Raw genomic sequence first — 16,428 nt, forward strand, 5'->3', positions numbered from 1 at the left:
GCGAAATTCAAAAACGAACGAATTAAACGAAGTTTTGCAAGACACTGTATATCCTTTTCCTCGGATGAAGTATTGGACTTGGTTTAAAATTCAATATCCATATGCGACTTTTAGAAACCAGGATATGTAGTTACTGATTTAATTATTAAAGACTGTAACAGTGTCTTCTCGGCTTAATACTATAATACAACAATTACAGTATGCAAAATCCTTTATCCAACAAATCTTTACCGAAAATACGAAAGATGTTTATGGAAAATGAAATATTAGAAATTGTTCGTTACTGAGTGAAACTTTTACCATAAAAATAACACATTGATTGCAAACCTATATAGCTGTCCGTTTTTTCAATAAATCTTGATGATGATCGAGAACGACGAGAAAGCTGCATTGTTTTATTGTTTTTATTTAAAAAGGAAAATGACATTTAGTATTAAAATTATTTGTTATCTTCTTATCTTTAACTTGTCAAGTTACTCACGGAAGCAACGGACAAGATGTTCCAGATAAAAAGTCATGAATATACCAGTAATAATTCTAATAATTATGAATTTCTGAAACGGTTAATAGTTTTCCTAATTTCACCATACTGACACTGAAATAAGTTTGCAATCCTAGTGGTAGAAAATAAGATGTAATGTTTTCTGGTAAGATGGAACGAACTCGTCTTATATATTCATGTAATATGGTTTGCTAAGCTGAACATTTGCTAAGATTATAATGAGCAAACTTAAATAAAATAATTTGAAAAAAAATACATTTATACAGTTTTATTAATGCATGCACTAACAAACAGTATAAAATTTATAAATAAGAAATATTATGAATAAATTAAAAGTACATCCAGTCCATGATGTCTTTGTTTCAGTTCAGAAATTATTTGAAAGAACAAAACATATTGGCGCCAGAATATACGCTACTAACCTGAAGGTCCCCTAAAATAAAGGAATTACAATACTGTTATCCCCGGTTCGATTCCCCGTGGTCAACCGAGCGCAAATAACATATTGTGTAGCTTTGGCTAAAATAAATTAACTAACTAACTCAAAAGACTGAACTCAAGATGCGATAAAGTCTTCACCGGAAATCTTTCAAGTACGTATACAGATAGCCACAGCATGGCGGCTCATAAAATGGCTCGGAGTTATTTTTTCCAAGTACAAACTTTTAGCTCATAGCACCGTCATCTCTTCATTGATTTGAGATATAATTACAGTTTTGGACTCAGGAGGTCAAACCCTTTTGATTGATGTATTTGACCACGCTCAAGGACTCATAGATTAATTTACTCTAATCCTCCCTAAAATAATTTCAATTTGAGAGTAGGCTGATAAAGTTCCTGGTGAGTAATAAAATCGAATCGGATATACGCGCGCCCCATGCATGGTATTGCTGGCGCACAAAATATAGCTAATATAAAGGGGAGAGGTTTTATAGATTAGTTTACTCTAATCCTGCCTAAAATAATTTTAAGTGCCGTGGTTATTGAGAAATCCCTCTTGTTTTAACTTGTTGAATAGCCTGATTTCTGCTTCTGAACTTTGGAGTCTTTGAATTAACTTCATAAAAGAGGATGAGAGTATTACTTACCGTGTTTCAAGTCTATACTCGGAACATATTCTCGCTTTAATACATCATTTATAAAACAAAAGGAAGTATTTCACAGTTATTAAGACCAACGAAACAGAATAGATAAATGTAAACCTATAGTTAAAATCAAAAATAGTCAGTATAAAGAATCCTTTACCTATCAGTTTTGTCTGTGTTTGATTTTCATACTCACTCAGGTTTATTGACCTGTCGAGTTTAGAATATACCATATGATCAGCTGCCAGATCATACTATAGCGCTAGTTAAGGTGACGGCTACTGGACAAACTAGAAGAGGCTGATAATTTAAAATCTTTGAACATTTGACGCGTCACGCGTGAGTAATGGCCTTGTTGAACACACTAAAAAACTGCTGCTGTGTTCGGGTCTTTTGACAATTGTTGCGATTTATCGATGATATACTTCGTTGGTTTTATACCATGGTTAGGATAAAAACCTTCCGATACCACATCTCGAGCTTCGTTAACTTTAGTTTTTTTGGTTTGATTTCACTGCAACCCATAGACGGCATAGAGAGTTTAATAATATCAAGCGCACGTTTCCCAGCACGTTGTGTGAGAAGAGCGCGCCAAAAATATTAGAAACATAAGAAAAAAAAGAGGTTAAACCTTCCTTAATATTAAAGTTCCGCGTGCGTGTTAATGTAACTTGCTACTGTTAGTCAACCACGATACCTTGTTGTAATCGTGTTACCAAAATCACACAAAAGATCAAAATTGAGTCACGTAACTAGCTGCGAATTATGCTGAATACTAAACTTTCTGTTGGATCTATGTGTCTTCTCTTTTTCCGTACATATGCTTTAAGATTATTCCCCCCCCCCTTTTTTGTTCGAAAAATAAGACAATGTTTGTGAAGCAAAACATGTTGATAATTTTTTCTTTTTCTTTTTGCTCACCACGAACATATTTTTTCATTTGAGCTTCCAGCTACAAAGAAAACGCAGCCATCTGCAGCCTAAAATAGTGTTATAATTTGTTCTACTGGATGGACGTCAAGTTATTATGTTGAATATCTGTTTTATTCTACACCGTGTAATATAGGAAAAGTAACAAATTTACAGATATTTTGTATATTACTTTTTTGTTTACACAGAACTGTATAAATACATTTGTTAAATATTATAGAAACGAATGAAACTGCAACAATAGCATCTATTCCAAAATTAACACGTTCGCTGTCATGCGTCATAACCAACTTTTAGTTATGGACCGCGCGACACACAGCTGGGTCACAGACAATTATGTTTCAAAGCCAAATTTCTCTTGTGTCATATGAGTTTGGGTCACTGTGACTGTTCCTTGGTACCTCTTGAATGTTTAATTTTTTATACTTCATTTATTATGCCGCAGCGAACGTGTTAAGGTATATCTACGCGAACGTGTTAAGGTATATCCACGTGAACGTGTTAAGGTATATCACGCGAACGTGTTAAGGTATATCTACGCGAACGTGTTAAGGTATATCCACGTGAACGTGTTAAGGTATATCACGCGAACGTGTTAAGGTATATCTACGCGAACGTGTTAAGGTATATCTACGCGAACGTGTTAAGGTATATCCACGCGAACATGTTAAGGTATATCTACGCGAACGTGTTAACGTATATATACGCGAACGTGTTAAGGTATATCTACGTGAACGTGTTAAGGTATATCTACGTGAACGTGTTAAGGTATATCTACGCGAACGTGTTAAGGTATATCTACGTGAACGTGTTAAGGTATATCACGCGAACGTGTTAAGGTATATCTACGCGAACGTGTTAAGGTATATCTACGTGAACGTGTTAAGGTATATCTACGCGAACGTGTTAAGGTATATCTACGCGAACGTGTTAAGGTATATCTACGCGAACGTGTTAAGGTATATCACGCGAACGTGTTAAGGTATATCTACGCGAACGTGTTAAGGTATATCTACAATACTACAAATATTGTAAAACCGTCTTCTAAAAATAAAATTAATCCAGAAAAAAACAAATAGAAAAAAAATTAAAGAAACGTAGTCAATTTCACTGTATCCTACATTCTAGTTTTCCCGTCATTTAAGCACAGCGGCATGTCTTCAGACTTACAACGCTAGAATCCGGGTTTCGATACCCGTGGTGGGCAGAGCACAGATAGGCCATTTTAGATAGCCAATTGGACAGGTTTTATTCACAAAATATACTCTAACTTGAAAACATTATCATTATAATGATGAAAAAGATACAATAACTGCATAAAAACTTCGTTTTTAGTACTTGGATTCCAAAAGAAAAGAAAGATCTTTGAGCTAAGCTCTGGCTTTCAATGGCACAAATATGCTCTTATATACAGAAGGACTTGGAGCATTTTAATACAATAAATCTTTATTGAACAATCACATGTAACTTATCCTATTTCACAATAGCACAGACACGAAATTACATTTGAAAATCCTACTTATTTAAGTAGGTCGATTAAATCAGGTCTATAACATCATAAGAATCCCTAGGTGATAACTATAGAAAAGGAAGGGAGGACAAGCTTCCAGACAATCAGGTCTATAACATCATAAGAATCCCTAGGTGATAACTATAGAAAAGGAAGGGAGGACAAGCTTCCAGACAATCAGGTCTATAACATCATAAGAATCCCTAGGTGATAACTATAGAAAAGGAAGGGAGGACAAGCTTCCAGACAATCAGGTCTATAACATCATAAGAATCCCTAGGTGATAACTATAGAAAAGGAAGGGAGGACAAGCTTCCAGACAATCAGGTCTATAACACCATAAGAATCTCTAGGTGATAACTATAGAAAAGGAAGGGAGAACAAGCTTCCAGACAATCAGGTCAAGCAAGTAAGAGGATGAAATCATAAAGACAGTGAATATTGAGCGTAGCTTAATCGGTGGCTGTAACATGAAATAACAGATGTATAAACACTCAACAGTGGACTTCTAACGATAAACTAAAGTCTAGAAGTACTTGAATTTACATATAAGATAATCATCATAGGTCGGTAGGGTCTGATACGATGAATTAGAGGTATTACGATTAGCAAGTTGATTGGAAAGAGATTCCCAACTTATCGGTCAAACCATCATGGCCGATTACTAATAAATTACTAGTGCCGGCCTTCGTGGTCTGTGCGACTAAAAGACATATATTTATGCGATGAGTTGTTGGAGGAAATATAATTTAGATTGCGAACTTCTTATGTTTATTTTTATTGTTTTAGTTATTTAAGTGTTATAATATATTGAATAATATAGATAATTTACAAGTTTACACTTTATTTGAACTGTCTCAACAGTCAACAAAAATTTCGTCTTCCACCAGTCCATTTGTTGGCGAACTCTGCTACCATAACAATGAATTTCCTAAAAGAATGTTACTATTACAAAGCCTTTTTAAGCCGGTGATAATTTGAAAGACAAACAACCTACTTTTATTTACATGGTATATAATTAGTGTACAATGCTTGTTTGATTTAGCCCAAAATTACATAATAGTTTAAAGTTCGTGCACTTACTGTTGACACACTGACAGACAGTGTGCATTGTAGTATACATCTTCTACTGTTACTTAAATATCAGTTTATCTTATTGGTTAACTTTTAAATCCCGGAATTTTGGCCAATAAAAATTTTAAAAGGCTTAATTTCTTATCTCTATCCGTTTACAAAGCAATCTGTTTCGACTGTCATTTATTAATAATCCACTCTTAAATTTGTCTCAAGTACACAATGACCCATTACCACAGTATTGTAACCAACTAGGTATCTTAGTCTCTGTTTTACCTGACACAAACTACAATTCACGTTAATACGTGCACAACCGAACAACAAGTAGCCAATCACTTTAATCTCTGTGCTACCTGACAAGAAGAAACCAATCACTTTAAACTCTGTGCTACCTGACAAGAAGAAACCAATCACTTTAATCTCTGTGCTACCTGACAAGAAGAAACCAATCACTTTAAACTCTGTGCTACCTGACAAGAAGAAACCAATCACTTTAATCTCTGTGCTACCTGACAAGAAGAAACCAATCACTTTAATCTCTGTGCTACCTGACAAGAAGAAACCAATCACTTTAGCTTTTGTGCTACTTGCAAACAAAAAACAGCCAATGACTTTAGTCTGTATGCTATTTGAAAACAAGCAGTAATAATTTAAGTTTGTGTGGTATATGAAAAAAGCAGCCAATCACTTCACTCTTTTATTATCTGAAAAGAAAAAGCCAATCACTTTAGATTTTGTGTTACTTGAAAACGAAAAGCCAAGCATTTTAGTATGTGTACTACTTGAAAACAAGAAGCAAATAATTTTCGTCTGCATGCTACCTGAAAATAAGCAGCCAATCACTTTAATTTGTGCTACCTCAAAACAAGCAACCATGATCAGAGCAGTGTTATAAATTCATGCAAGTACCATATCACGCACCCTTTGTGCCTATGAGTTATTTCAGCAAACTAAACAGAACGAAACACCTGTGACTCAAAATTACGTCATTGGTGTTGGCTATAGACATAAACTTCCACATTTCAATAAACTTTTCAAGGTTCTCTCAGTAATGATGTCCCTTAATACTGTGCATGGAATTATTATACTAGTTTTATATTTGTTACATTGTTTTGATTTCAAATTCTTAGTATGCACACATATATGTATATGTGTTTCTATTCTTTCGTACCATAAATGCAGTATATATAAACTTATAAGTTAGTTCTTTTGTCCAGTGTTTCCCTTATTGTTGCATGGGTAAGCATGGGTGTAACATAAATTAAACTAATACTATCTGCCGAGCTCTTCCACGCGAAATTACCAGTTAACATTGATAACTATTTTAGTACAGCAGCTAACTGAATGCATTGACAGCAAGAGCCTCATGAACAATTGTTCCTAAACTGACTAAGATTATATCAAAATGAGTAGAAAAATATTTTGATCCAGATGTTCGCTTATAAGTGAAATATTTGAAACTTGCCATTAAAAATATTCAATATTTTGAATGGATCATAGCAATAATACATCTTTACATATTAAATGTTATGGAAATATTACATTTTGGTAAAAATTTCACTCTAAAGACACAGTAAAAATGTCTAAAAATATTTCGAGCAAAAGAAACAAGTCTATAGGAAGTTTGTGCTGTTCCCGCTCGCCCTACAGGTAAGAAAGTGACAAGGTAGGTAGGTCACACTTCTGGTAAGTATAAAATAAGAGGGTCCTTGCAGCTATGTTCATCTAGACCGTGAACTTGAAAGGCGTGCGCGTACTCTCGGAATCATAAAACTAGGATAGCGGTTCTTCAGGTGGAGAATACTGTTTGTGTCGACAGGTAAGACCAATTTATATTTTACCATTGCTGGTATTTTTTCAGATCAAAGACAGAAATTTTGTTTTCTAATCGATAATAAAATAATAATAATCTGAACATTTAAACATAACCTAGCAATGCAGAATTATGACTTCATTCTTGGTATTTATAAAACGTAAGATCAAAAAAGCAGTTGCATCACATCACAAACAGGGGAGACCTGATAATTTTAATCACCTCTAGGAAAGTGGACTTTCTTCCATCAGGGGTAAACTGTTTCCTCATTACTCTTACAAGATTATAACTCTTGCTTAGTAAAAAAAAAGTTTCCGAAATTTTAACTGTTCTCATATGTGTTAAATAGAATACTTTAACACTGTCGAAAGCTATATTTTTAATGTTGTAATTTGCATGTTAGCTAGAGAGCATATGATGTTAATTAAGATAGGCTTAGAACGTTCTAAGTTGAAGTAATGTTTTTCTTCTACATTCCAAGCGAGATTACAAATATTAGATAATTGTGTAGTGTGTAGGGTGAGTTGAAAGGTAGTCGAGGAAATAGTGTTAGAATTATTTCATAATGAAGAATTGAATCAGTCTGTGTGTTTTCGTGAAATATTTGGAGCTGTGTTTGCTATTGCGCTTATTGAATTACTTTGTTAAAATGAGTTAATTTTACGTCAGTCCTAGTATTTTTAGGTAAATATTAAAGTAATTTGTAGCATAGGCCTACAACAAGTTGCGACAACGTACAAATGTTCAAGCTTATAGAAACATTAAAGGAGGAAGTAAAATAATTTGTTCTCGTCACGTTGAACTATTTTCACCAGATAATTTAAAATATTCTATCAATGAAAGAACAACGCTACAACAATATGATGCATTTCAGTATAAGATTATACCAAAAATTTGACTTCCAATTGGTTTTTGTTCAGACTTGACGGTCGCTATAGAATTAAGTAATTTTATTAGCTAAAAGTTACTTTTCTATGTAGTTTTTATCGTTAAGAATTCAAAACATTGTACCTTCTACCCGTATCGTTAAGTCGAATTTTGTCTTTTGCAACATACATTTTTCGCTAGTTTGGTGGTCTTAATTGACTCGACCTTATTTAGAATACTGATAAATTATTTACTGAACGTTATATCCGAAGAAAAAAGTGTATTACTGCCGTTTTATTCTATAATGTACGTTATATTTCTTAAACAAATCTTCAGTTGTTTTTACTTACTTCGAATTAACAAAACTCACAAGTATATTTTTCAAACTATCATGGATTAACCCATAAAAAAGCGAAAAAACAGCTCTGAAATATTGAAATTATAAATGTTACGATTTAATTTTACCCCGTATTTTTTCTTAATTTCAGCCACCTATAGTAAGTAAAAGAAACTGAGAACGTAACCTAGAACAAAATTTGCAAACAATATTTCCTAAACAATAAAAAGGTACATATTAGTTCCAAATACATCTGAGCTTTTCTGTATGTACATATATATCACTTGTCCGTCGAAGGGGGTAAAGTTTTAAATTATTTAACTTTTTTTTGATAACTACTTTAGTAAGAAACAATTAAATTACTATGAGCTTATGTATCATGATTATTTTTTTTCTTGAATCAATATGTTTGATCACTTTTATGTGGATATTCTTGTCATTATTTGTAAATCCACATATTGTCTATATATATATAGTATATTTCTTATTTCTACATAGTGACACAACGGTAAGTTGTGTCTTACCGAAACCACAGCGAAACCACAATCACTTATATAAAGGCTTATAACGCAGAAACCGGGTTTCGATACCTGTGGGGGACATAGCACAGGTAGTTTTGTGCTTAATAACAAACAAACAATATTTGAAAAAATAAAGAAAACTTATAAAACGGAAGCTCAAGCCTGTCAAACAAATTGCTCCCAGTGATAGTAGCTTTACTCTTAGTACAGTAAGTCTTTTCTTAACTGGAAGTCAATCGCTCTGTCGAATCTCACTGAATAGTGTTACAGTAGGGAGCGTGCTCTGGGTGGATCACCAAAAGAGAAACGGCAATTGGAGTTATTGTTAGGAGGAGGGGTGGGAGGAGATATACGTCACACCGAATTCTCTAAACATAATTATACGTTTGCATGGCGTAAGATTGCAAAAAACAAAAGTTCACGTGCATTTTTGAGGGCGTTATATCAGGCTCGGAAAAGGGCTCGCATATCGAAAACTTGATTAAACAGGTTTTCGATCAGTGACCGAGCATTAGAAATCTGTAAAGGTTTAAAACTAAAGGTTGTTTTTTATTTTGTTATCGACTATGCTTGAGAGATTTAACAGAGGTAATCGATGTGTTGTTGGCTTTTTGATTAGGTTTAATGATGTCACCTTCGTAAGATGGGATACGGTTTTGTAGCTTATAACACACACACTCGCCTATTCCGATTATATGTTTTTAGTTACTACATTCCAGGTGAACTGAATGCTGAACTAGCACAAAATAATGAAATAATGAAAAAACAACGAGATTTATAGCATGGCTGTTACTCTGATTTAGTGCTGCTACACTGGGGATCACGGACTAATAAACAGCTAGACTGATAGCGAAGCTGTTACTTCGATTTAGTACTGCTGCTACTTTGGGGATCGCGAGCTAATAAGCAACTAGATTAATAGCGTGGCTGTTACTATTGCTGCTACTCTGAGGATCACAGACTAATAAAACAGCTAGATTAAAAGCATTACAGTTACCCTGATTTACTATTGTTGTTACACTGGGGATCGCAGGCTAATAAACAGCTAGAATGATAGCTTGGCTGTTATTGCTGCTACTCTGGGAATCACAGGCTAATCAAATGAGTAAAAAATGTTTTGTACATTGTTCGATGGATCGTGAGTTATTAATGGGATTAAGGCCAGAAATATCGTTAACAGTGGGAGTAACCAACTCATAAAAAATTGCATTATAATATTTATAAGTAAGAGAGTAAGGAAAATAGTTTTATTTAGCTGTATTCATTACCAAGTTGATTTATAATTTCGCTCTAAGTATCTTGTTTTGATCGGAAGTTAATGTAAATTAAATACATTCGATATAATAACTTCCAAGACTTTTCACGACAGACTTAATTGTTTCAACGACTAACATTCTTATTACTCTTGCTGTGTTTTAGTGTGTTAGTGGAGTTGCGTGTAGTACTTGTGGAAAATATTTATATAAATATAGGATATGAAAAGTTCCTTTTCTTAGATGTAATTGTAATTTGTGAAACCGCAAATTTGTATGTCTCCACATGGACCCAACAAACCTTCGTGTCAAATTTAGTGAACATCCATCATCAGGGGGCGAGGAAATGGTAAACAAAAACGCCCATAAAAATCGCAAAACTCAAAACTGAAAATTTGTATGTACCCCACATGGACATAACGAACCTCCATACCAATTATGGTGATGATCCATCCACACCCCGCGAAGTAGTTACATGGACATACAACAGACAGTGCTATTATATTTATATAGATTAGTAGATGTAATCCAAGAAGAAAATTAAAACTATCGGTGGTTCAATAACAAATATTAAACCTGTACAAGTACCGTATAATAATTTAAAAAATGGTATTTTGATCTAATATAATTATAAACTGATACTGTACTTCATTTTCAATACTGAAATTGAGAACACGCAATATATTATCCGATAGTCACGATGCTAAAGCTCAACAATACTTCATCCAAGTAGAAGATAAACACACACACACGCACCTAAGCCTAACCAAAGACCCTATATCACTAAGACGACATTTTCATTGTTTTTACAAAAATAAAATAAAATTTTAACCTCGCCATCTGGCGGCTACTTCGATAGAACATACCAAGTGGTTTATTTAACCGCACATTTTATGACATGTTTGGAAGTTTATAGCTTACAATTGGGAATGTTTTTCTTCTTCATTTTGATATGAGAACGTATTAGTTCGAATAATTAGTCACAGCTAATAGTAAATGCGTTAAGAAATTTGCAAGTTCTAATATGAATCCTTGTGATATCATGACAATTGAAAACAATCCAGAAAAATATCTAAAATTCAGGCGTTTGAAAGTGCAATAAATACACGAAGAAACACATTACTCCATATTAGATTTAATATTTTAAATTGAAGTTTTTAGGCAACTTTACCTTAGGTAAAGAGTAGGTAGGGTGAAGAAATATTTAAGACATTTTGTTTTCTCTACATTTGGCTAGTTTTTGATACTCATCACGACCACGAAACATTAGTAATGATAGGAAACTGTCTAAGTAGGCAGCAACAGGGAAGACTACTGTGATAGTTTTATTTCCTGCATCTGTTGATAATGCATATTTTAAGATCATAAAATTGAATTATGCTGTCTCTTTATAAACAATGTTCGTAGATATGATGAACTCCTGGAAAGTAAAGTCTGCGCGAGATATGACAAGAATTGGAAAGAAATAAAGTAATGTTCGTGATTTAAAACGAGTAAGCTTATTGCAGTCGATAATTAATATGTTTATTAGACACATCAACCAAACTGAAAATAGTGTCGTTTACTTTGGTAGCTTCTGTTCGTATAAATAATAAGCGTATTATAAGTATATACGTACATACATAAGCTCTTTATATAGGGTCGGGCGTGGCCTAGTTAACGGTGGGTTCTATTGGCTAGCTACCGATCTATAAGACTATCATTCTAAAATTAGAGATGACTTGCACAGACATCCCTAGTGTGGGTTTGCTGGAGTGTTCGAAACAAACAAGTTCTATTCGGCAACCTGCTTGGGCAACCTTGTTACTACTTTCCATCAATACTGCCCGCATCTATCGCTGCGGTAAGCCTGATTAGTGTTCTTTCACTGGATGAATCATCTTAGCCTAATCTGTGTAGTAAATAACAGTGAACCAGTACTCACTAAATTGTAAAACATTTTAGTAAGCTTACCGGCGCAAGAATCCTGAAGACTAGATACAATTTGTATCATGAATACTTGCACCATAAAATGTTGGTAGTGGCAAAATTTGAATTTGTTTGAAAACTATATTTTGAGCTGCAAAGGCTAAACACTGTTATACAATGCCAGGTTGTTGCATCTTATTGAATATTATAATTTGTTTATTTAAGATTTGCTTTTATTTTAGAGTAAACTTCGAGTTTCATTTCATAACGATTTAAAAGAAAAAGATTCCAAAAGTCTTAGCAAACTATACTCGAGCCTTTTGACACTTATTTCATCTACTATGGCGATGTTTCTGCTTTTCTTTATTCCGACTGCTTCTAAGTGTTTGTAAAAATGTCACTGCATCTTAAGTCAAATGTTTTAAACTTATGTCTACTATCACGTGTAACTTGTTACCTTTCTCTTCATATAGTGCTAAAACTGAACGCTAAAAACTAGGTATCGATACCCATGGTGGGCACAGCCCAAATAGTCCGTTGAGTTGCTGTTTACTTAATGAGAAACAAACTTCATATACATCAATTAAAATGTTTTACATCCTACTTTTGTAACTTTGTGTATTTGATGTTCAACACTTGTTGCTGTGGGCTCACTTTAGTAAAAACATTCTGTTTCAATTTAACATCTTACGATATTAGAGCAGCTAGACCAAATAAGAAATTTTAATTTAATATAAATCTCGTTTTACTAATCATACTAAATAAAAACCATAATGCAATAGATTGAGGCAATGAACTGTTTGAACTAAGTAAAGCTCTGTTTCCATAAATTGTAGTATCATGACCTCTGACCATTTGAGTTTTGGTTTCTTCCCAGATACTATATAGTAATTAACGTCCTCTGGCCATTTGAACTTTGATCTTTCTCCACATATTGTAGTTTTAATATTTTAGGGCTGTGATACAAACTTAGACCCTCACGTGACTCAGTGGCAAGATTGAGAGCTTATAACGCTAAAAATTGGGGTTCGGCTCAAATGGTAATTCGCCATAAGCCAAATACATACGTGCTTATTCTTTTGGCACCATTTTGTCGATTGGCCAGAAATTCGTCGTGAATCAAATACATAGCTGTAGATCGTCGACGGCGTTCGTGTTCATGATTATACAGTTTTATCCGACACCGAAATTTCCATTGTAACAAGTATTTACGAAAAATAGCGATTTCAGTCTAAGCCATGTATCCTGATAGGCTTTCCAAATACTCTATTATATACGTGAACATTGGCTTCCAAGATCACAGGTAAGCAATTCGAATGCACAGAAATTTGTGGGTGCACAGTAGGGGACTTCAGAAATGTTACAAAGAAATGGATACCATGACCACCAGTTCTCCATCTTTCACAGAAGTGGATGTAGACGTATGATATAGCTGCCCTTTTTTTTGAATCCTGGGGTTTTCATCTCGTATAGGTGGCGTTAATACGTTCTCCTGAGAGTAACTATAGTTCGATTTTACTTTACTGTGAAATGGTGAAGGTTATACTTCCCATTATATAAGGGAGACGTGGCAATTGTAAATCTTGATAAACTGTTGTAATACCGTGTTCATTAGCAAATAATCCGTTTCTTGTTACATTTGTTCAAGTATTCTCAGGATCTAATGTCGAAATAGTTCTAACTACCACGTGCAAACTATATTGTGTACAGTTTTCTGTAGTTTTTCTTTTACTCATCACTGTCTCGGGAGCTGTTTGTGCACTCTGGTTTCTATTTTATCCTGTGCACAGTTGATGTGCAACTTGTGAACAATCACTTTCTGAGTGTTCTTGGATAACCAGTCCACGAACTTTGGCAAATGGTAGCATCAATAACGTGTGTGTGTGTGGTGGTGGTGGGATGCTGTTTAAGTCGTTTTACATTTTCTTACGAGCATGTTAGCCTTATCTAGCTGATGCTATCCCTTATCTTATAGTTTATCGCCCATAAAATTGGTGTGTTGTGGGCTTTGCATATCGTTACTATTTCACTACACGGCTATCCTTCCTTGGGAACGGCTGTGACATAAGTTTACCGTGGCAACATTGCACTGACAAAAGGTAGAGAATTTGTTCTAAAACTAATACATGGGTTCCACGTCTTCTAGTAGTAAGTTTTCCAGTTATGATTATAGCTATAGCTAAGTCATCTATTAATGAAATGTATAATATTTATTAATAGTATCTGTAATTTAAACAAAAAACGAATTCAAATGATAACGAAATAATGACGAAAGTAAATTTTCATTATTCAGCAATCAAGATGTGAACAATAAGATATATATCTAATATTATTGTGTTCAATCTATTTAACAGAAAAGCGGCGCCACCTGTGAGTCTTGTGTGAACATACCATCATGTAGCTTTCAATACTTCTTGGACATTCTACTTTTTTTTTTAACTTGGCTTATCTCTATTTTTATACATGTTGAAAGAATCTTTCAAATTTGTGGAGATTTCTAGCTACAAAGTAAAACAGAACTATTGTCACATTGGAGAGAACAGTTTTTCTAGAAATAGATTATAAGCTTTCCAACAATGAGCTGCTTCTAATTTATATAAAAAAGTTACTTTTTTACTTATCAGAATTGTTTTATCGGTACCCTGTGCACACAAAGCAAAAGTTGTATTAACTCAATCACATTTTCTTTTAAATTTTTAAGGAAATTTGAAAATAAGCCTTGCAATACTTATGGCCACCACTGTATTACGGTAACTATTATATATAATAATTTATTAAATGTAACTAATAAAATATGATAATGGTAACAACACGCCTCTGTAGAAGTATATTCAAATATTTCTTATAAAGAGTGATTTATCTTCCGAAAAAGTAATAAAACTATGTTAAGTATATTTTTACTAAAATATTTTTCAACTTCATAGCAAACAAAGCATAAGTTTTCCACTGCTAATTCTTGTAAGTACCTTTTTCTCTAGATCAGAGATTTAAAATATATGTTCTTCATTTTTTTCTACTAGAAGCCGTGTGCACGGATTCTTCTGACAAGCATGACTGCGATGAAAATTTTAATAACAACAATATTTGTCCTCGGAGTAAGTTTTTTTAATACATATATTCCGGTTCTGTTTCTATTTCGGTTAAAACAGCTTTCAGTGAAAGTCTAGTATTATAACAAATTTATATCCACCAAATCTACTGTATTGCTATTTATTTGTTTGCTTCTTTTAAAGCAAAGCCTTATTGAGCTATCTGCTGTGTCCACCGCGGGGAATGAAACCCCAGATTATATCGTTGTAAATCCTTAACCTAACCGCTGCCACATCGAGAGATGGTACTATTTATATATACTAGTGTATTTATCAATCTAACTGGTTAAAGATAGGAGACCTAGGACTATTGAGAATTATGTTGGGATTTTTCCGCCATTTTTTAGCCCTCTATAACTAGTAGATTAAGAAACATACACATTTTCATTTTCCGTATTTGTTGCGGGAACTGTTTATCACCACTAACTTGTGAAACAATCTTGGAAGAATAATGCATACAACAGCGCACTGATAGGAGTATCATAATCACTATTTGAGGCTATTGTATAGAGAGGCAAGAATTTTCTTATTGCAAGACTACGTTTGCAATTGTCATACGTGTTCGACAAAACAATCTACTTCCAATGATGTCTCCCGATTGTGATTGTCTAAACAAAAGAAGATACCACTCTTTGAGTGAGAGCTTTTTGACTGTCTGTCATCTTTGTGCCGATGCTGAATTCAACAGGCTCAAACTTTGAAATCTATGATGGCTGGCTCTTTGTCCTCTACAAACAGCTAAACTTTTCTTCCAGTTTGCAGTATTCTCATTAATTCTGTTTAACACAACAGTAACATGTTGTAACTTTAAGACATTTCTAGTTATTTCCACTTCAGCTTATTTTGTTTAGTAATTTCTAACTCTCGACATTTCAAAATTATTTTAATTTAACACAGTTCAAAGCTTTGTCTCATTTTTTTGCGTTTAAAATAATAGACTTTTCTTCAGTATTTCCACAAATAGAGTCTTCGAATATCCAACTGTTTGCGAGAGTATCCCAGCTGTATTGCATATATCTCTATCCAGAATACCAAGGCAGAAAGCCCCCTCAGGTTGCCGCCTGTAATGGTTGGATTAATCTACAAAGATGTTTCTTAATTATAAACTCGCCCATCCGTCGCCAACTCTTGGGCTACTCTTTACCAACGGATACTGGGATTGACGCCCCCACGGCTGAAAGGCTAGCATGTTCGTCGACGGGTTTCGATCTCACGACCAGCAGGCTATGCCAGACCATCATTGACCTAACTAGACTAACCTGGATAGAGAAACACACTATTACTAGTTGTCACTGAATCCCATCACTACTCACACTACAAGTTTTGTTTTTGGATGCGACAGAACACACTTAAAACACTAAAGACATTTAACATACTAAATAAACTGGATATAAAGCTGATCAAATTATAATGATCGTTTGTGTTGAGTTGTGCAAAGTTTCCAAACATAAAAGGATTTATCATGTTACGTATTACAATTTCGAAAGGTCTGGAACTGAGTTAACTGATACTTTAAATTTAGTAGTTAAATTGTACTTT

At 34.0% G+C, this 16,428-nt stretch overlaps 1 protein-coding gene across 1 annotated transcript in view; it reads left to right on the top strand.

Annotated features, from left to right (window-relative positions):
• Positions 1-13,170: 13,170 nt before the first annotated feature.
• The window catches only part of LOC106463159, a 12,953-nt gene continuing 9,695 nt past the window's right edge, over positions 13,171-16,428 (top strand). Inside the window, exon 1 of the mRNA XM_013923156.1 lies at positions 13,171-13,221. Coding sequence (XP_013778610.1) covers positions 13,171-13,221 — 51 coding nt within the window. The remainder of the gene's footprint in view (positions 13,222-16,428) is intronic.

This window comes from Limulus polyphemus, unplaced genomic scaffold (assembly GCF_000517525.1).
Source record: "Limulus polyphemus unplaced genomic scaffold, Limulus_polyphemus-2.1.2 Scaffold1339, whole genome shotgun sequence".
Taxonomy (NCBI): Eukaryota; Metazoa; Arthropoda; class Merostomata; order Xiphosura; family Limulidae; genus Limulus; species Limulus polyphemus.